A 21,765-nucleotide genomic window follows, 5' to 3' on the forward strand; every position below is an offset into this window, starting at 1 on the left:
CACTGATGTCTGTGTGAGAACTGACTCTATCTAGCATTGATTTGGTTTGGAAGGGCATGTAAAGACATTTTTTTTACTGTGGTTTATTTTATTGTATGGATCATTAAAAAGACATCCAAATAAATAAGTCACAATCAGGATGATCCAAAATGATCCAAATAGGAACAAAACTTTTTTCTTTTTTTTTTTTTATGAATTACCCATCAATGGATCATATAGTAAGGTGCACCAACAGAGGACGCGGTTTTTCTATCAGTTTCAGAAGACCTGCCAAACTAGTTATCAAAGGCAAGTTAATTAAAACAACCGGAAAAGAAGAGTCTGCCCTTTCAAAATAAAAGCAATTACGACCAGCGGTTTCAGACAACGGACGGAAACAATCAATTGCTAATGGCCCTTAAAAATAGAAACAGCTGAGTTGTATCTATGTATTGTACAAAGACTGCATCCATTTTTGCTGGTCCTTATTTTCTTTACTTTTGCTACAGTTTCCATCAACTTAATCAACACTTTAGACAAACAAGTAAATAGCCGCATGGATCCAAAACGTATGGCGTTTTCAGACTGACATGCTGTCAGAGCAAATTACATTTGCACTAAGACAAAAACAACGAAAATAAATAAATAACGTATCTGCCATCTAATGATCTGGGGGTTCTGGATCCCTTTGATTCATCATTGATGTTCAGTTCCTCATTTACATATATTACGGCCACACACCATCTCCAGGAGTAAATTGTATGAATCACTATGTCTATTGGTGACTTTAAAAAAAACCCATAATTGTTTATTTTTATTATTGATGGGTTTATTTATTTTGAAGTGTACCTTTCTCCCTCCAACTTATCTATTTATTTTTTGTTTTTTGGGTGTATAAAGATTAGATTAAGCTAAAATTGGGAAAAAGTAAAATGTATGTTATGAGCAAATTTTAAATAAAAAACAAGTAACAAAGAACGTTTCAATTTTGATCTAAATCTGCAAGAACGCAATCATTACATACTTTGTGGAAACTCTTTGAAGGTCAAGCCACTAATCATATCAGTTTTCTCTATACTCGGCTTCCCCTGTCTAATATTGTGTCTTATTTTTCACAACCTGAACAGGAAGTGTGTTTTGCTTTCTGAACTTGACAGTTGCTCGTCTCTGCAGCGCTGAGGAGGTTTCACATCAGTTGGACTGCAGGAAAGTCTAAAGGCAGATACAGAGAGCGTCGCGTTTCCCTGGTCGATCAGTTAATTGATTTTTCTTTTGTTTCTTTGACCATCCGATTTGAGATCGATGCTTTCATAAGTGCACTTTCACTGAGCGGATGAGGTTTTCTTCTCGCTGAACAGACACAATGTGACCATGTAGAGTTAGTAGACTGTTTTATCCCTGGACGGATTTCGGAGTACCTTTATTGATCTCGGAAGAAAAGGATATTAACGATGGGCAAACTTTTGTCAAAACATGGTAAGACACGTTTTAACGCAGAAACAAACTCGGATTTTGACGTTACCTCCTAAATGAAAGTAATAATTGTTTTTTGTTTCACACCCTTGTCTGGGGATCCAAAGCGTCCAAGCGCAGAGAAAACCCCGAAGGTGAGGATAAACTTTCATGATTCTCCGAACTGGAGGCTGACCGGAGCTGATCAGATGTTAAGTCTCAGATTGATCGTGATGCGTCTGTTTCTCCGTGTTTCAGGAGACAGTTTTGTTGTGAATGCCTTCCTCCGGAGAGGGATGGAGGAATGTGAGAGGTACAGCGCAACAGATCACAAACTGAAAAACATGCAGGTACACACTTTCTATTTTCTTCCCGTTTTAATACCACATGTCTCAAATAATTGCTAGCTTTAACGCAAATCACTCATTTTAATATACCCTTAACCTGCAATTTCCTTTTGCTGTGCATCAAGTTTGCAGATTTTATTTATTTATTTATTTTGCGTTTTTGGAGAATCGGTGTGTAAGATTTAAGTGTTTGCAGAGCTAATGAACAAGAACATTACAGCGGCTGCATTCAATTTCTTCCTCTAGCCCAAGTCCTAAAACTCCTTGACCCGAGTGGATGGGAACTGTTCTCTCTCTGATGTGTTTGTAAAAATTGTAGCTTGTTGTTCTTTCTGTCATGCCTGGCTCTGACACAAGACTGCTGTGGTTATTCCATCCCTGCCAGAATCTCTGGATGATTTGAGAACCTTATACACACACACACACACGCGCGCGCCCACCCCCCCATGCACACACACATACAGCAAAAGCTCAAGCTGGATGGAAATGTAGTTATTTCTGAGAGTGACAGATATAAGTTTACTCTGGTGGCTCCTGGCATCATGACCCAGGGTGGTGTCTTTCTCTGTAGTGCCTCCCATTCTAGTGGCTTCCGAGTGGGCAGCCCTCTGTGGCGTTATAACATTACATCACTTCGAGGACCAGGATTCGAGCTGGACGGCAGAACTCCACAGCCAGAGGCTGACGAATCATGAGATGGGTAGTTGTTATAGTGGAAGAGTTATGGATTATATCAGGGCCGTAAACCGCCCACTCTGTGCAAATTATAAGACTCCTTTGCTCTGGTTCAGAGGAGTCTGACTTTACACTCCCCTGAAGGAAAACCACGAAAGGCGTAAGCTTGGCGCTTATTAGTCTGCAGATCCCACCCACCCATCAATCAAAGTCATGAGACTAATTTCTTTTTGCGTCATTAATTCCTATAATTATGAGCTTATTCACACCCCAAACAGTGGATCTCTGTCAACTCTTTTCATGTGTCTTTTAGTGATTGCAGCAGTTACATCTTCTGACTGTGTTGTAGTGAAAACATATTTCTGACTATGCTGTGTTTACCGTATTATTTAATCTATTCTAAGTTTGAAGTTTGTTTATCTACTGTGACTCGCAAAAGTATTCACACCCCTTAACAATTCCCACTTTCTGTCACATTAAACGCCAACACAATTGAGAAGTTGATAATTAAGAAGTGGACCACCATAATTTTCTGCCAAAAATGTTCAAAACATTGGCCATTTGTATTCTGACACAGTTTAGTCAATATTTTGTACAACCACCCGCTGCTGCAATTTCAGATGACTTTTGGGATGTTTCCACCAGCTATACATGGGATCAGGAGGAGGAAAGTTATTCTTATGCTTTAATGTAAACCATTCTGGTGAAACTTTGGTTGTTTTTTTAATGGCTGTAATCTGCAGTAAGGTCAATATTTGGCCCAGTCTCAAGTCCTTTGCAGTTTTTGATAGGTGTTCTGAATAAAAGCAATCCCACAGCATGATGCTGCCACCACCTTAATGGGCATATTCTGTTCATGGCGATTTTTGGGGACGTCTGATTAAAAAGCTGCGAGTAAAGATGCAAATCACACTTTTACGTTTCATCTCTAAATCGTGTATCACTTAACTTTCATTTCATAATCATTTCAGATCCAAATGAGGTGCATCAAAGTTTGACGGAATGTGAAAAGCCTGAATATCAAGAGGTTTTAATTGTTCTTTGAAGAATTTAATTTATTATTCCTCAGTATTTTTAGAAACTTGGGGTCTAAACTTGAAAATACAACTTCACACAAAGTCTTATCTGTGCTCAACACTTTTGTTAACTGCAGCTGCTTTTACAAAAACAGACAGGGCTTAGGAATTAAATTTCAACAAGCAGTGACAGCTCTATTTATTACTACTACATTTGTGTAAAATCCTAAAATGTTCCTAACATTAGTTTTTTCTTCTTCTTTGGCATATATAGGATTTAACTTCATTATAGGACTTTTTCAACTATTTCCAAACTCTGCAAATGAATTATTTACTTGGATCAAATTACTTTGTTGAATTTTCAGGACATAATTATTGGATTAAAGGATCTTGAATGTCTGGAGATCAAACCGTGATAAAACATCCCCAAGTCAAACAGTAAATAGCTGGAATGCTTCAGGCGGTTTAAACTTCTGCCTTTTTTTTTTCAGGCATATTTTCTTCTCCTGTGTGTTACAGCACATGGCTCTCATAAAAAACGAGAGTTAAAATCACTGAAGATTATAAATGTGGGAGAAGACTGGCCAAACACATGGTTTAGCTCTGACCATCCCCCTAGTTCTCACTGTCAAATAGGGGGGTGAGCAGGATTCCTGAGTTGTCTGGCTTTGACTTCAAAGAGAGAACTGGGAGTTATAAAAGGGCTCTGATAACAGTGGAGGCTCCGAACCCTCACTGCTAACTTCTCGAACCCCCCCCCCCACCCGTCCTGCCCTTATTTGGGGGATGGGCTGGATGACAGATTCCCAGAGTGACAGAGGCGGGGAAAAAAAGCATCCATGCAACCAATATGTCCTTAAATCTTCCAAATAAAGCAATCATTTTCATCTAGGAGATCGTGACTGCTTCTCTGTGCTGTAAGAAGAAATAACAAAAGATCAAAGGACTGAAAGAGCTGTTTAAATATTGATAGTACTGCAAATCATGAGTCAAGATTGTAGCTGGAAGGCTGCCCTCTCCGTGTGATCCTACTGTCTTCTTAAAGTTTGGTTTAAGGAGACAAAGCCTGTGGGATTTAGCAGGATAACTTGCCTCACTCTGGCTACAGTCACTTGGCTTTTGACACCTCTATGCAGGTGTTCGACATGACTTCAACTTGCTCACACACCTGGTGTAATGTCAAAGCTCCACAGATGAAATGAAAGCATAAAAATGCTGTGAAAAGTCAGTGAATATGTAAAATTGCTTCTTACTTGTGAAGGAAAAATCTGCGTTAAGGTTTAAAGGAATAGTTGAGGATTTTTAAAAATTCGGTCTTGTGGAGGTCTTTATAAGTAATGGATCCTTTTACTGTTGTAGACATATGTCATATTGCAGAGAATAGAAATGGAGAAATCCTCAATGCAGTGGAAGGTAAATATGCTGTATTAGTGGCTGTTAAGAAGCTGACCTTCTGAACTTTTATTCTGAAGTAGTTAAAAGAAAACTGATGCATTGCAAGTGTTGGAAATATCTAAAAGTAAAATTTTTTAGATTTTATGACACTTTTTTGAGATATGACAGGAACGATTAGGCCCTATGTATAATAATAATAATAATAATAATAATACTTTTACCATCAATTATCGCTTTGGTCAAGTCAATTTGACTAGCAATTTTCATATCTATAGTAGGTAAAAATATTTGATGCAAGGCTAGTTTTCAGAGGAACCATTTTAGGCTAATGCTAGAAAGTATAACTAAGGTGCCTCAAAGGTAAAGAAAAACAACAGCTTTTGCAAATACGACTTTTGTGTTTTTCTGAATGCACTGGTTTTAAGATGATGCAAGTCTTGTATTGGTCCCTCTTAGAAAACCTGTTAGGCTAACTTTAATCTGTGGGGCAACCTAGTCTGGATTTAAACTCACCAAAGACACCAAGAGAGATTATAGAACTTCACTAAAAATACAGATTGTTCCTTAAAGTGTTTCCCCTTTAAAAACAGCGACCCAAAGCTAACATGCTCAAGGAGTCAAATATTGACAAGTTAATTCATCCTTTCTGCACTACCTTTTGTTCTCAAGTTTCCCAAAGAGTTGGCTGGTGAAGTGGGAGTGTGTCAACATTTTAAGTTCCACAACAAAGGCCTGCATTATTCCTCTTTGAAAGGTAAATGATATCTCCCTCCAAGTAAAAAAAAAATATTCAGGAAGGGATTTAATAATGTGCCAAAAGTTCAAAGACGTTAATTTATTTTGACTTACAGAGAGTTGCACGTCACTTAACCTTTAATATTTAATTAAGTTTAAGAGCATAGTTCCCATGCAGCCCACTAAACTAATTGTACTCTAATGTTTTTTTTAGAATTCATTTGGAATCTGTGAATAAAACTTTCCCTGCGTATAAAATCCCCTTTCAGTGATCCAGTTCAAATAGCTGTTTAGCTTGGACACTTTTACTGCTGGGCTTTTTTGGGTATATCTTCTAGTTGTCATGCTAATTTTGAGTCATCTGAGTGCGATTTGCATCTTAGGCTGGGATATTTGTACAATCTGAAAACTACAGCACCTGATGTATTTCTATTTCTCAGCACACTGCTGTATGTATAAAACTGTGATCACCATTCTGAGTTTGTAGTTGTGCATGCATGGGATGCGATCTTGTGGGTCTTTAAGTACTTCAAGGCTTGTTTTATGAAATATTTTTGTCAGCAACATTTTATTTTATTTATTTATTTATTTTTGCTTTTGACTCATCTAACACCAAAACTGGGAAAGAAGCTGTTAGCTGAGGCAGGGAACAATACATGGTGGAGAGGAGACAAAAAGGTGTGCTCATATATGTACTGCTTTTGAAGAGACTTGAAGGCATTTGGAGAGTTTGTTTTTTTCCACCTTTTTTTCTTCTTTTTTTTATATTTGGCTTCACAAGAAGGCGAGCTGTGAGCCTTCATCTCTGAATGAAAAGCATGTGGCTGGCATCCAGAACAGCGGGGTCTTTCAGCACGGCCCCAGCAGACATCTGTTTCTGGTTTGTACAGCAAAATCCTGGAGCAGGGAAGAGGGGCTGTGGTGGGAAGGGGGTGGTTGGGGAAAGGGAAGGAAAAGCGGAGGGAATAAAACTAGAACTGGGGTTAGAGTGTTTTTTTTTTTTTTTAATGTTCTTATTTAATAGTTTTAAAGGTAGGTGGATGAGGGCCTCATTAAGATTATCCACTGACCATTAACCTCCTCTAACCTTGTCTACAAGTTCAATGAATGCAAATGAAGCACTCTTATGATCATTTGGTGCAGACAGTCTGCCTGTGGGTACAACATCTCCTGGTTGTGTTTGACACCTCTCACAAGGTGTGAGATGGTTCATGCTTGCCCTTTTCTTTCTTGCTTTTAATTGTTTCAAGCATGTATTGCCTTTAAAAGGTCAGGTTTCTCTCTCCGAAACGTCTGAGTGAAGAACTGGCGGGGTTCAGGGGCCTGTCCCTAATGGAGATAGATGTTAGAACCCTCAGAGAAGATTAAATGTTTAGTTTGTCTGAGGATATTTGTACTTTTGGAATGGTTCTGAAGCAATTTACTCTCTTTTACTGTAACTGGGCAGTGCTCATTAAAATGCTCACCATCCAATATACACTGCTCAAAAAAATAAAGGGAACACTTAAACAACACAATATAACTCCAAGTAAATCAAACTTCTGTGAAATCAAACTGTCCACTTAGGAAGCAACACTGATTGACAATCAATTTCACCTGCTGTTGTGCAAATGGAATAGACAACAGGTGGAAATTATTGGCTATTAGCAAGACACACTCAATAAAGGAGTGGTTCTGCAGTTGGGACCACAGACCACTTCTCAGTACCTATGCTGTCTGGCTGATGTTTTGGTCAGTTTTGAATGTTGATGGTGCTTTCACACTCGTGGTAGCATGAGACGGACTCCGCAACCCACACAAGTGGCTCAGGTAGTGCAGCTCATCCAGGATGGCACATCAATGCGAGCTGTGGCAAGAAGGTTTGCTGTGTCTGTCAGCGTAGTGTCCAGAGGCTGGAGGCGCTACCAGGAGACAGGCCAGTACACCAGGAGACATGGAGGAGGCCGTAGGAGGGCAACAACCCAGCAGCAGGACCGCTACCTCCGCCTTTGTGCAAGAAGGAACAGGAGGAGCACTGCCAGAGCCCTGCAAAATGACCTCCAGCAGGCCACAAATGTGCATGTGTCTGCACAAACGGTTAGAAACCGACTCCATGAGGATGGTATGAGGGCCCGAAGTCCACAGATGGGGGTTGTGCTCACAACACCATGCAGGACGCTTGGCATTTGCCAGAGAACACCAGGATTGGCAAATTCGCCACTGGCGCCTTGTGCTCTTCACAGATGAAAGCAGGTTCACACTGAGCACATGTGACAGACGTGACAGAGTCTGGAGACGCCGTGGAGAGCGGTCTGCTGCCTGCAACATCCTTCAGCATGACCGGTTTGGTCACTTCTGTTTGGTTAGCATTGCTAGTAATCTCTGTTAAAGAAGCTATGAAAGGGTTACGTACATTGCCTTTCAAAAGTATCCATACATTAGAATCTGTGAACTTTTTCAGTTTTGTGAACCACTGACCTCAATGTATTTTAATGGGATTTTATGTAGAAGATTAACACTGTAGTACATAATTGTGAATTGAAAGGAAACTTGCATATCGTTTTTAAATTTCTTTTTAAATAAAACTGAATAATGAGACATGCCCTCTTTACTTTGACACCCCTAAACAAATCCATTGCATATACTTTCAAAAGTCACCCAACTTTAAAAAAAAACTCCACTTGTGGTTTTTAATCTCTGAAAATATTAGTAAGCAAATATCTTAAGGAACATAGCAGTAAGATCACGGATAAAGTTGTGGAGAATTTTAGAGTTTTATAAAACAACATCCAAAAGCTTTGCAGATCAGGCAAGAAGAGCATAAATGAGCAAAGCTGCCAAGACGCCAATACACTAATTATGTGTGCAGTATTTGTATTTGTGCTCTGACTGCAGTCACATGCAGTCACAGCCTTACAATTTAGATTTGCATGTGTAATTGCAGCAAAAAGTGTTTCTGTAAAGTATATGCAGGGGCATTGAACATATATATGTATTTTAAGACTTTATTTATAAATGAGGAAAAACAAAATCTTCAAAAACTTTGCATTATTTCCATTCCCCTTCACACACATTTGCAACACATTTGTGTTGGTCTATAACCTAAAATCTTAATAAATACATTGCTGCTTCTGGTTGTGTCTAAAAAATAGCAGAGAATAGTTTACAAGGTATGATCACTTTGGCAAGTTTGGCACAGACTTGATTCAAATTAGATCAAGTTTTTCTTTGTAGAAAAGGTTAAAGTGAAGTCAGTGTTCTGGTTTCAGCTTCAGATCCAATTCCATTTTTAGGTTAGCTGTAATTATCAGTTTTATTGTGCTTTTATAGGAAGTATTGGCTTGATTAGAGTCACTCTGTCTAGAAAAGCATAATCTAGCTCAAAGACACACCTGTCCTGTCATCTAGGCTGCATTAAAGAAATGTTCTAAGTGTATTTAATGACATGTAATTCATAACAGAGATATTTCAAAGAGGCAGCAAAAAGCAGCACTGCCACTGTTGCCTACTCCTTTTATTGTCCGACCTGGGCCTTGGCCTCTACAGTAACTGTCTTTTGCTGGCTGAAGAAGAAAAAATAAACGAGTCTGTCTGAAATGAGTAAAATATTTCATCAACACCAGTGATGCAATGATGGTGAAGAGTTTCCAACCCAGCAGATGCAAAAAAATATGAGCACTCCAAGCAATCCTTATTATGAAAAAGTTAGGATTTTTTTGTCATTTGGATGGCAGAATCAACTAATCTATTGCCACAGATGCTTTCTGTAATATTTCATCAAATTAAAAAGGGGGACCAAGCTGACCAATGGCACATGACTGACCTGACTTTTCAGACTGATCTTTTAAAGCTGCATCACTGCATATATATGAGTTACCTTTTGTAAAGTACAAAAAATTGTTTTAATGTGAATGGGAGATAAAAGTATTGTGGCCGTTTTGGTTTGGTAGTGTCTTGGTTATTAATGGTAAGTCGCACCAAGTAGGTGATAATGTTTTAGTCTTGGCTAAGCAAACCTTTCCGTGTGGAGTTGGAATGCAGCATCAGCTCTCAACTCTAGCTACTTTCTAGAACTCTAAAACATTTACATTAGGTTATTAAGTAATCTCAAATTGATTGGACAACTGAGTAGTATGGAGAAGGTGGTGTGCTGCAGTGCCTAAGAAACAAATACAGCTCTCAAATTTGATTCAGTTTGATACTAAATGTTGGAATGAATTTATGTAGGCATACTCCTGCTACTTAAAAACTACAACATTTGTTGTCGATTTATGCTGCATTTATTGCTTATACTATCAGTCAATAAGATCATTGTTGTTTTTCTGTTTAAAATAAGAGCATTTGAATTATGCACATCTTCCACATGTTTTTTTTGTAAATACTGTGATACATTGAAACGGTGGAATGTTAACCCAAAGTTTGAGAAAGTCTTACCAGCTCTTGGCTAATTTTATTTATCTGTCCTGACACAAGGCACACTCTTAAATAATTGAATAAAAATAATTATACCCATATGAAAATTATGTGCCAAACTCGGTTAACGTATTTTCATGGTTATACCGAACTGAAGGTTTGCTTCTTCACTTTGCAGCCATTGCTCGAAACTTTTAAAAAAATGTAAAATTTCAAACCGTTTTAAAGCCACCAGGCAATCAGATTATTGTATGGATAGTTTGACTGTGTGAGCTTTATATTCCCTAATGACAATCATGTGCAACTCGAGTGTGTATTGCATACAGTTATGGTCTATGTGTCCAGACTAGTAGGCAGTCTGGAGAACATGCATCATTTGGCTTTAAATGTATGTTGTTGGGCTTATAAAAGTATGTATTTGTGCCTTGATGTGGCTGTCATAAAACATGTAGCATCCATCCTCCTGGGCAGCCTCAACATTGCTTTCTGACAATCTCTTTTGGTTTGATGATATTGTCACAACAGCTGTCATGCCATAAAAGAGCTTTGTTCACACAAAGCTGTTAGATTTAATAAAATAAATAATGTTTTTTTTTTCTCCTGCACCTCAAACCAGAACAGAATTTAATTAGGGGGGAAAAAAAGGACCCATACAAGATTTAGAAATGTTACAGCGCCTATCTTCAGACACAGAAAATGAAGCTGTTGCCTTTAGAGATAGCTCATCCCCATCAACGCCGCTTTGAAGTCACTTACTTCTTGTCGTTGCTTTCATGATATTTATGAGATGTCTGTTTGCGCACTTCAGAGAGATCTGTGCAGCTTCACAGGAGCGGATGACAGCGAGTCTTGAAGCACTAACATGTGAATAGCTCAACTTCCAGGCTGGAATCCATCCCACGCTCTCAGCGACACTTGCGTGCCCCACATCTGCTTGGTCACTTATGATGGCAGGTGGTTCTCACCCCCGCTGAACCCGGGTCAGCGTGCCTCTGGCTGTCCGAGGCAACCCCATCATGGGTTAACGCCGGTCTGTGTCTTTGCCTTTTGCTCCCTGCCAAGAGAAAGAAAATACCTGAAGCTGGACTCCAATGCTTAGCGCTGACATTTTTGGCAAAGGCTGCTGGATTCAAGTCTGTGTTTGATCTTGTGCACTTGAAGCCAAGTAAAACACCAGGAGACTTAAATGTTATTACTTTTTAGTGTGTCAGGTATGTTTCCATATAAACCTCTGTTCTTTTCCAAGTGGACTTTATTTCACAAGCCTTAGAGCTCCTGGGGGAATAAAATGTTTTTTCAGTCATAGCTGGTTGTTTGTTGTGGGATTGTATTCTGCCTTTGTACAGTGTTAATTTTAACTTCATAATTAGTGGGAATAAATCCTAATATAGGCCAAAGGGACAACAGAGGAAGTTTTTAAATCCATTAAACATGATCAGACGAGACATTGTAGATACGCTGCCTTTCAAGATGCTGATTTTTAACATTTTTGTGGACTGAAAAAGCCCGAGGTTTTGCTTGTTTGCTCAAAGAGAGCCGGGGATTCCACTTTTACACATGACTGATCCATTGAATTCAGCAAGTGGAAACCTGAGGTTGGGTTAGACGTTGACCAATGTACACATTACAGTATACAACCAGTAGAAACTGAATCTTTTCATCCCACGGTGGCATCAGAGGGGGCCTTAAAGCTACAAGTCAGATTTTAGTATAATTAAACATAATAATAATTTAAACATTAGTTAACATTTCACTCTGTTTTCCGTTTCCTCATTTTATTGTACGTTTTAATTTCATAAAAGATTAGCTGTCTTTTAGTTGTCGCCAATAAAAAAGCCCCGTACCTTTTCCCCCTTGTGATATCTCAACTGGCGTGAGGCAACTAATCAGAGCTCAATTTGAGCAGCAGTTGTATTTTGTATGTTTGTTATTTTTTCTCTTCATTCATGTTTCCTGTAATGAATTGTCAATGATGAACACTATGTTCCCCTGATCAGAGATGTATTCAACTCCCACCTCTAGGAGAGCTGGATTCTGGGGGAAGCTGAGGACATGGAGTCTGAATGGACCGTGTCTCTCGCTCTAATATCTGTCTGCCCTTAGTTGTGGTCATAAAGTCTGTGGTGCCGGTCCCTGAATCTGTTGGTGGACACCAGCAGTAAGGGATGCCGTCAAGCTGAAGAAGTTGTCCTACTGAACTGACTGGCTTGTGGGACTCCTGAGGCATCTGAAAGGTACCTGTGTGCTGGTGGAGAGGCAAAAACAAGGACCAGGGAGGAATAGTGCCTTTGGACTGGCAGACTGGGGTTGGTGCTGGTTCCTGGCTACATAGAGGGGAGTCTGGCTGGCAGTTGAACTCTGGCTTCAGGAGGATCAGGTGTGCCATCACGACCGCAGTTGCACAGTTCCATTGTGGTGAAGAGTTCTGAGCCCATCAGATGAGGCTTTCAATTTAATGGTCAGTCTACATTCCTATCCTCACCAGATGTCATGAAGTTTGGCTCCTGACCTAAAGAACGAGATCCCAGACACAAACAGGGTGGCTGGGCTTTCACTTTGAGACAGAGTGACAATGCCCCCTAGTTACCTCCCTTGGGATTTTAACTAGACCCCTCCAAAACCCTCTCATTTTTTAGCACTTAAAAGGGTGAAGCAGTGATGAGAATACTGCTTTTCAAAGAACTGCATGCGTTAGAGCATATGCTCTGAGATGACATGCAAACAAAGGAGAATTCACTTATTTTGTTTTTAGTGAACATTTTAAAGGAAAGGTGTGAAGTCCTGCTGTGGATATCCATACTTCATTACCCAGTTTTGTAAATCTATTATCAGTGTATTTAAGTTTGTGGGAAAAAATTCCACAGTGGACATTATTAAAGTAGGACACATACTACAGATTACAGCTTCCTGTAGGCTGAAAACAAAAGGTTAGCCACAGGGTACATGTGGAGAGATCCTGGTTTTGTGAGTCAAATCTGTTATACTTTTCTGTTTATGCAAAGTTTTTGTCTTGTTTTTAACTTCTTCCTTGCATCTGCTGTATTACGCAGATTAAGCCTTACACTCATTCTTACACACTCTTGTGCTATATAGTCAGCATTACCATAAAGGCTTGTTCAAACGGTCTCGTTCTCATTGCAAAGAGAAGCTCAAAAGAGTTGGAAATCCTGACAGAAATGTGTTCACAAGTGAAAAGATTTCCCCCAACATCCATCTTCCAGCTCTCCATTTTCATGTGCAGAATGCCATTTCTTGAGAGATATATCAAACTCAACCAAACCCAGACCCCTGAGGAGTTTGCCTCTCTGTTCTGCTCTGAGCAGATCCTTTCCCTCTTTGGGACCCCAAGCGCTGCACATGTGTAGGTATCGCTGTTACTCAGCTCATAAAACGATACAGTCACATCTGAAAGTGGTTAGCTGCTGAAACACACTGCTAGGTGCTTCAAAGTTTGGACCTCGACTTCTGCAGACAGCACAGACTGGGACTTCCTCAGGCACAGAGCAATTCCCCACAGCTTGGGTATGGCTGCAAAAAACCTGCTTTTGTTACACAAACCTGTTCTCTCCATCAAAACCTTCAACGGGTTTCCACTACAGCGGAAGTGCATGGTGAGCTACAGGAAAATTTTAATGATTCTTCCTGTGTGCTCAGAAGAAAAGAAAATTGTTTTCATAATCTGTGATGATTTTATAGCCCAACACCTTTTGTGTTCTTTCTATATGTGACAGGAAGGGAGGGAGAGGATGAAACGTTCCTGAAAGAGGCCTCTGTTCTCATTTCCTCTGAAGGCAGCCCTCTTTTCTTCCACCTTCCCATTTCTTTCCTGAGCCCCATCCACTTCAAAAAGCTGACCTGGCCCTGTGTGCTGTGTAACATGTTTACCTAAAGGCTCATTTCAAATAAACAGCGCCTCTCCTTGAGATGCCTTCCCCCCTCACTGGGAGCCTTTCAGAGACACCATATGGTTACAGGAGATACATCACAATAAGGACCCTTTCTTTTAAAGCTTGCCGTTCTTTTATTATATCGCAGAGAAGATGATTACTATGGAGAAAAGGCTTAAAATAAACAAAAACCCTCAGCGAGCTCCAAACTTTCTCATAACGACAGCAAAATTCACTTGTATTGTTGCTCAGCAAGATTTTCCTTTATAACCAGCACCCACTTCTTTGTGTTGATAGGGGCCTGGCTGATCCTATCGCATCAAAGATGCCAGTGTATCAGAGTATTTGAACTTTTACCCCCACTGTCACATGCTTTGCTTTGAGAACTCATGGTAGCACCTGATTATCTCATAACGCTTGAGGTCTTACTGCACATCAGCACTCTCTTCTTTTTTGATCCCTAAATCCTCTTTCAATAAATTCTTATCAGATGTCAAGGGTCCCCCAAGTGGAGCGCTCAGAGACACTCTGTATGGGCTCTGCCAAGCTTTTTGCTTTGCACAAGAGATAAGATAGGGTGCAGAAGGAAACCAACTCAAATGTATTGCAACCCTTGTTTAAGCCTGGACTCTTTCCCAGACTTGTAGACTTGGTTTTTATAATTATGGCTGCCAGAGCAACCGTTTTGCTGCTTGCTCTGCTGCTGCAAAAAAAAAAAAGAAAAAAAAAAGTGAACTGCAACTGGAGGTGGGGCTGGGCTGAGCTTCCCTCCGCGCTGTAGCTTTTTGATCCTGCTTGTGCCATGGATGAATTACGTTTCAGAATTTCACACTGGGGAACAGTGTGAACACACAGATAGTCTGTCAGGTTTCTTGAAGTACTCACATTTGAGCCTCGATCTAAAGAGAACAAGCACATAGATTTTTTTTTCTCAGTGACTTTTATTACTTTCTTCAAATTCAAAAGTTTACATACACTTTGATAACTATGTCTGTAAGCTCTTTTGGGAAAGCCCAGAAGGTGATTTAATGACTTTTGTAAGCCTACAATAGATTAAGCTAAACATTTTTGAGTTAAATGGAGACATACAGTATATTTTAAAGCCAAATCTCAAACACTGCTTCCATGTGTGACATCATAGGAAAATATAAAAATCAGCCAATTAGCCATATAAAGAAGAGAACTGTGGACTTTCACAGGTCTAGTTAATCTTTACGTATCATTTCCTGATGCCACCTTTATATGTTCGAACAATTTTACTCAAGAATAAACACCATGAGAATGTTCCTCCATCTTAATGTTTAGGAAAGATAGGATTATTTGTCCCAGAGATGAATGTGAAGACATAGATGATGGCTGAAGTTGGCTGAAGATTGCCTTCATCAAGCCTGTACCTTTATGTGTTGAAATGTCATTCAGACTGGAAGAAGTCAATACCCCAAAAGCATGATTTTGTCAGGGACAAAACTGTATTTTTGGAGACATTTTCTATGATCTGATGAAACGAACAGTTAAGTGTTTGGTTATAATGACCAACTTTGCGTTTGGAGAAGAAATCTTGCAAATCTGAAAATGCCATTCCACGTCAGAAGTACTTGAGGAGGCAGGAATAAGTTATGGGGATATTTAGCTGCTTGAGGGATTTCTGTACTTCCTAAAAACAGATGGCATCATAAAGAAAGAACAATATGTGGAAATAATGAAGCAACATCTCAAGACATCAGCTAGGAAGTTAAAGCTTGGGTACAAATGGGTCTTCCAGATGGACAATAACCTCACTTATAATTCTAAATTAGGAACAAAGTGACTTAAGGACAATAAAGTCAATGTTTTGGAGGATCTCAAGGTTCTGATTCTCAGTCCCATAGAACATTTGTGGGCAAAATAAAAAAGGGGCTTGTGTGAACTAGAAGGCCTACAAACCCAGCTCATCTACGGTAGTTTTGTTTGGAGAAAGGGGGCGAAATTCTAGCATGCTATTATCAAAAGGTTCTGGAAGAAAACTTGTGGCATTTCACACAAATTATAAAGTTTAAAAGACAATTATACCAATGGCAAAGAAAAAAATAGGAAAGCTTCTGAATTAAAAAAATCTATAAAATGTACTTTCTCATTATTTAGCAAGTACAAATGATTTTTAACTGAACACAATGTCACAAAGGTGTCTTTTTGAATGAAAAGTTTTGGAACGAAATCATGTAGTGTTACACCTGTAAAGTAAATGTAACGTTTTGGATTGTAAACATTTAAAGATTTTTCCACTTGCCACAATTTCTGAAGTAATTTATTGCGTCCATGGCCTCATACTCATTCCCTTATTTCTTTTTGAATATTGTAGGCCTTCAAGTAGTTAGATGCATTTTACCCTCCATCTCATCTGTTCCTCTTCAGCTTTTAACTTGCTTCCCATTTCATGGGAGGCTGCACCTAAAACACCATAGCATGCTCCATCTTACATATCCTGCCTGCCTTCACATTAGTTAAAAAAACGTGAAGTCTCCTCGGCTTCCTGAGCACAGCGGGGGTGTATTTTTAGGAATCCTCAGGAAAACACTTGGTGTTGACCCTGTGATGACCTGCTGTCCAGTTCCAGGCGTGTGAGGAACTTCACAGCCTGGAATTGAGCCTGTTCTTCCAATGTTAGGAATTCTCGTGGTCTCCAAGACTGACAACGCCTGTTGGCGGGAGGAGACAGAAGTACCTGACTGTCAGGGAGAGTTACACAACAGCAAAGAGAGAAAGGAGATTAAAGGTATACAGACGCTTTGAACAGGCAGACACAGCTTTTCTTTCCTCTTTATGCCAGAGTCTAGGTATTCAGTGTCAAAAACTATGCCACAGTCTAGGAAGCCAAGACATTTTTACCCCGAACAGGATGGCCACAAGCCTCAAATTCTTCATAATATAGAGGAGCAGTACCATTTATGCAAACAAGCGGTGTCTGGGGACCTGAGGTTTGGCAGACATTGCTGGTTATAGTTAGGCTATAGCAGATGTGTTATTAGAGGCTCTGCTTCCTTTATGTGCTGCATCCTACTGAACTGCACTGTGTATTTTGGCTGCTTCTGTTCTGCAGCCCTGAATCTCCTTAAGGGTTCAATTCAATAATAGTACACTATAACAGTCATTCATCTCTGTTTCTCCAACATAACTCTTAGACGAATGTGTTGAGAGTTCATGCTACATTGGTGACTCATTGGTTTTGGCTCTATAAGCGCCCCTTTTTGTGGTTACTTATATGCATCTGCACTTCCGCAGGTTGGTCATCCATAGGGAGCAGTAACTAGTGGAATGGAGAGTTGTGGTTTTAATCATGAACATGTCCTTCTCTTGTTTTAAAACATGTTAGGGAAATCGGTCTGAGATCTTTCAACAACATGGGTACCTTTCAAAGTGAGGAGACTAAAACTTATGGTAACACTTTATTTGAAGGGGTGTGCATAAGACTGACATGACACTGTCATAAACATGACATAACATCTGTTATGAACATGCAGTCTTCATGAATGTTCATGTCTATTGTCATGAAGTGTCATTCGGTAAATGACACTTTTAATGCAAAGTTGTAGTAAATGTTTCATTAAAAGTCCATTAAAAGTGTCATTATTTATCGAATGACCCTTCATGACAATAGTCAGACATTCATGTTGACTCCTTCATCTTCGTAACAGCTGGTGTGTTTATGATAACATTATGCCAGACTTATGCACACTCCTTCAAATAAAGTGTTACCAAACTTACACACACAGGCAGATGACACTGTTTTAGCAACCCAGTATATGAGTGAGTTCCAAACAATAATCAATTATTCATGTTGGCCAAACAATGAATCAAAATGCAGCTTGTAACCTCATGAATTTTCAATCATGTTTCAGTCACATTTCACCACATGTGACTGAAACGGTCAGTGTGTCAGTCATATGTGACAAATTAGTATGTTGGTATGTTTTCTTGGAAGGAAAACACCAGGTTGTTAGGCAGTCCTTATCCCAGTGGGGGGTTTTTCTTTTTGCAATGATGCAACAAAAGCTCATGTATTTTTAAAATTATAAACCATTTCTAAATCCCTAACAATAGCCAAAGTTGTGGTTTGTTAGTTAGCTGAACAAACAGAAAAAGCAAACCAGGATTGATTGCATCCACACATCTTAGAGTGATTTTGAGGTTTTATTGATATTGTTGCCTTAAGACAACTTTTTGTATTTAGGCATTTTTTGCACTTAAACAGTTTATAGTGTCGTAACATTTCCTGTTCGATAAGGTTGTCTCAATCCAGAAATTTCTTCTCGGAGGAGAACCTACAGCTGCAAACAGATCCTGAGTTTGTGAGCAGAGCTAAAAAAATGCATATTATTGAAACATTTTTAACAATGGATATCTCTTTTTTGTTTTGGAAAATTGCAATCTGAAGATTCTCTCTCCATCTCAATAACATCTCAAGAGTTCATGTCCATTTGATGGCATTTTCAGACTCCCTAAATATCTGCTACCAGGGACACCTCTGCACTAAACACTTTAAACATTAACCATACGTTTGTTGAGGGAATAACATTACAACATGACATAGAGCTCACAAGTTGATTTTGTAAAATACCCAATTTAATATTTTGGATTAACAAGATAGATAAATAGCGGGGCTTCTAGGTGTTGTAGTCATTTGCTCTGTTGAAGATCCCTTGCCATGGCCTTTCTACATGCAGCTAGTATTTTCACACTGTGAATGGGTGGATTATCTCTGGGTACTGCGGCATTCTCCCATAGTTGAAATATGCATGTTAGCTTAAGTGGACTCCCTAAATAGCCATTATATGTATGTGCATATGGTTGTTTTGTTAGGGATGATTTGGGTGACGGTGGTGGGAGTTCGTCCTGCAACTGGTGGGTTGCCAGTTCAGTCTGTCCTCTGTTGTTGTGTCCTTGGGCAAGACACTTGTCCCACCTTGCCTGTTGGTGGTGATCAGAGGGTCTGGTGATGCCAATGCATGGCAGCCTCACCTCTGTCAGTGTGCCCCAGAGAAGCTATGGCTACAATCCATTAGCTTGCCATCATCAGCATATATGAATGACTAAAAGTAGTTAGTCTATTACTATTGAATGTTAGTAATGGAGAACAACTACTGTAACATGTACAACCCATGTAATACCAAAATATTAGTGAGAAAATGTCTACAGCTTCACAATATCTCCATACATACCCAGGATTTCTACGTCAGAGAGAAAACTAACCACTTGTTACAAATAAGAGTTAAAAAATGACTAAAAAGAACATTATTGAAAACAGATTGTCTATTAAACTTTCTCTAACATATACAAAAGAGCAGATGGTACTTAATGACTGGTGAAAATGCCTCACTTGACCCTGTCATTTAGTATTATGGGGTACCTGGGTTAAAATGGCACTGCTTATAAATTCTAAGACTTGTCGCCACTCTTCCACCCTGACGTGCAGCTGTCCTTCCCCAACATGGTTTGTTTACATTTCTCAGTCACCCACAAGAGCTGTGTAACGCCTCTCGCTCCCTTCAGCCTCCGACCGCAGGGCCTCGCCCCTATGATCTGCCACGGCTGCTTTTCAAAGCTCTGACTCAAATCTCTTGCAGCCCAACAAATGAGTGGTGAAAACTGTGGTGTCAGGGGTTATCTCACAGGTGAGAGCAATTATAACTGACATCTCAATGCTCGACGGGCAGCTGGAAACCCGATACTGACGACAGCCGAAAGGAAAAAGCGGTCAAACAGGTGACAGCGATGTGTTGAAATGGTTTATACATTATGGAAGTAGACAAAGCAGTGTTTATCAAGCTTGTTGACCGTGACAGTTCAAACTGTTGGTTTATGCTAAACCTCTGCCAACATGGGATCTGATCCCTTTCATTTCTCAGATGAATGTGTGCAGACAGTAACTACTTTTGGACCGTAACAGGATTGGGTTATAGCCACCTCACCCACAGCCTGGCAATCTGGCATCTTCTATGTTGTTTAAAGGGCCCGTGGAATGTGGAACAAATCCCCTCAGCTTTATCGGCCTGGACGCACTCCCCATTGGCTCCCACTGAGAGCCGGGGGCTTACAGAATTTCACGTGGAGGCCAGAAACGAGGAACATCCTTTTTGGGTCCCAATGTGGGCTTCGATATGCCATCAGCTTGTTCCACTCACCTCTTTCTTGTTGTCGGGTTGTGAATGTGCTCACGGTTGGTTGGGCATGCATCTTTTGTTTGGTTTTGATGAATCCCTGTTGTGTGGTGCTATAAAAGAGTTTTATCACAGAAAAAAAATTAATGTATAAATGTGTGTAGAGTATTTGCATCCTTACAGTTTTTTTCACTTAAATGACAAAGATAAGCATTTTTCAAAAGATGATTTCATTTATTGAAAGACAAAATATATCCAAACCAACCTGAACCTATTTGGAACTACTATTGTCCCCCTTGCTGAATTATCAATTAACTCTAAATAGCCACAATTTTTTGTTCATTTTCACTAGCCACTCATATACCCAATTAATACCAGATTTGAAGAATCAAGAAATCACCTAAAAATAACCTGTCTGAAAACATTAAGATTTCAAAAATAACACATCTTGTTGCAAAAGCGGATGAGGAACTAAGTAAATGACACAAATCAGATCACAAAGAAATTTCTATGGCTTTGGGTCTCCACCAAACCCCAGTAAGAGCCAATGAGAGCATGGCCTACTGAAATTATTCCAAGAGTGGATTAACAAGTCATCCAGAAGGTCAACGTTAAAGTCAGTAATTCAGATTCAACAATAAAAAAGAGCCTTAGCAAAAATGACATCCATGGAAGAGCTCCAACTTGAAAACTAGCCAACCAAAAAAAACACGCACACACACACAAAGGCCATGGCAATGTGAGACACAAAGTCTCACATTTCCAAAAAAAGGACACCTTGATGATCAATAAAACTTTGGGAAAATATTATGGGGACTGGTGAAGCAAGACAAAACTCAAGCTTTTTTAAGGTGCACATAATATTACATCTGATGTGAAGTCAAAACAGTACTTCAGTCATCATAGATGGCGGTAGGTGCTTTGGCTGCTTCAAGATCTGGATGACTACTGCATGACTTCTGATTGAAACTGGAAAGTCCTGAAAAAAAAACTTCCACCCATCACTGTGTTAAGCTAAAGGGCACTTGGGTTATGCATGAGCCAAAGCAGACCAGCACGTTCACCCCTGAAGGGCTTACAAAGAAAAAAAGGAAGGTCTTGAAGTGGCCTTGTCAAAGTCTATGCTTTAAATCCAATTGAGATGACACGGTCTGACCTTAAACAGGCCCTTTATGCCAAAGCCCTCCACTGTGGTTGAATTAAAACAACTTAGGAAAGACGTGAGCCAAAAGACCTCCACAGCGATGTCAAACACTCACTGCTAGTTATCACACAAACGCTTGACGGCAGTTGTTGCCACCAAAGGTGCAACAACCATCCAATTTCATCCATTTCCAAAAATAATGCATATTTGGCAGATTTGTTTGTTGCTGTAGCATTAACATTCAGTAAGTTGGAACATGCCTGAGTTATTTCAGTATAATTTGGCCTCTGAATTTAATGAAAGACTGCTCATACCTGAATAAGCCTGTCAATCCTTTGTGCGAGTGCTTCATAAAATGCATCAAAGATTTAGGTGTATTCTCAGTGAAGCAGTTTTTTTGTGTTTTTTTAAAAAACATTAATACAGCAAAGACAGCCACAGCTTCCTTCATATCAGTTGAGCAAATATGTGAGTGATCTTTCATGCTGCCATAGCTTCATACATTTGCCTCATCTCGATCGGTGAGTTTTATGGAGTCATTGGTATGAACGGCATGATTCCTACGGTAGCTGAATGTGAGACATCTGAGGGCATGGTGCTATGCTCCAT

At 39.7% G+C, this 21,765-nt stretch overlaps 1 protein-coding gene across 2 annotated transcripts in view; it reads left to right on the top strand.

The window, feature by feature from the left end:
- The first annotated feature begins 1,147 nt into the window (after positions 1 to 1,147).
- The window catches only part of nkd2b (NKD inhibitor of WNT signaling pathway 2b), a 29,843-nt gene continuing 9,225 nt past the window's right edge, over positions 1,148 to 21,765 (top strand). Inside the window, exons 1-3 of one of the 2 annotated variants that reach the window (XM_028013170.1) lie at positions 1,148 to 1,455; positions 1,560 to 1,586; positions 1,690 to 1,781. In XM_028013170.1, the coding sequence (XP_027868971.1) occupies positions 1,431 to 1,455; positions 1,560 to 1,586; positions 1,690 to 1,781 (144 nt within the window). In that variant the 5' untranslated portion in view covers positions 1,148 to 1,430. The remainder of the gene's footprint in view (positions 1,456 to 1,559; positions 1,587 to 1,689; positions 1,782 to 21,765) is intronic. The other variant, XM_028013169.1, reaches the window with a different exon arrangement.

This window comes from Xiphophorus couchianus, chromosome 3 (assembly GCF_001444195.1).
Source record: "Xiphophorus couchianus chromosome 3, X_couchianus-1.0, whole genome shotgun sequence".
In the NCBI taxonomy this organism is placed as follows: Eukaryota; Metazoa; Chordata; class Actinopteri; order Cyprinodontiformes; family Poeciliidae; genus Xiphophorus; species Xiphophorus couchianus.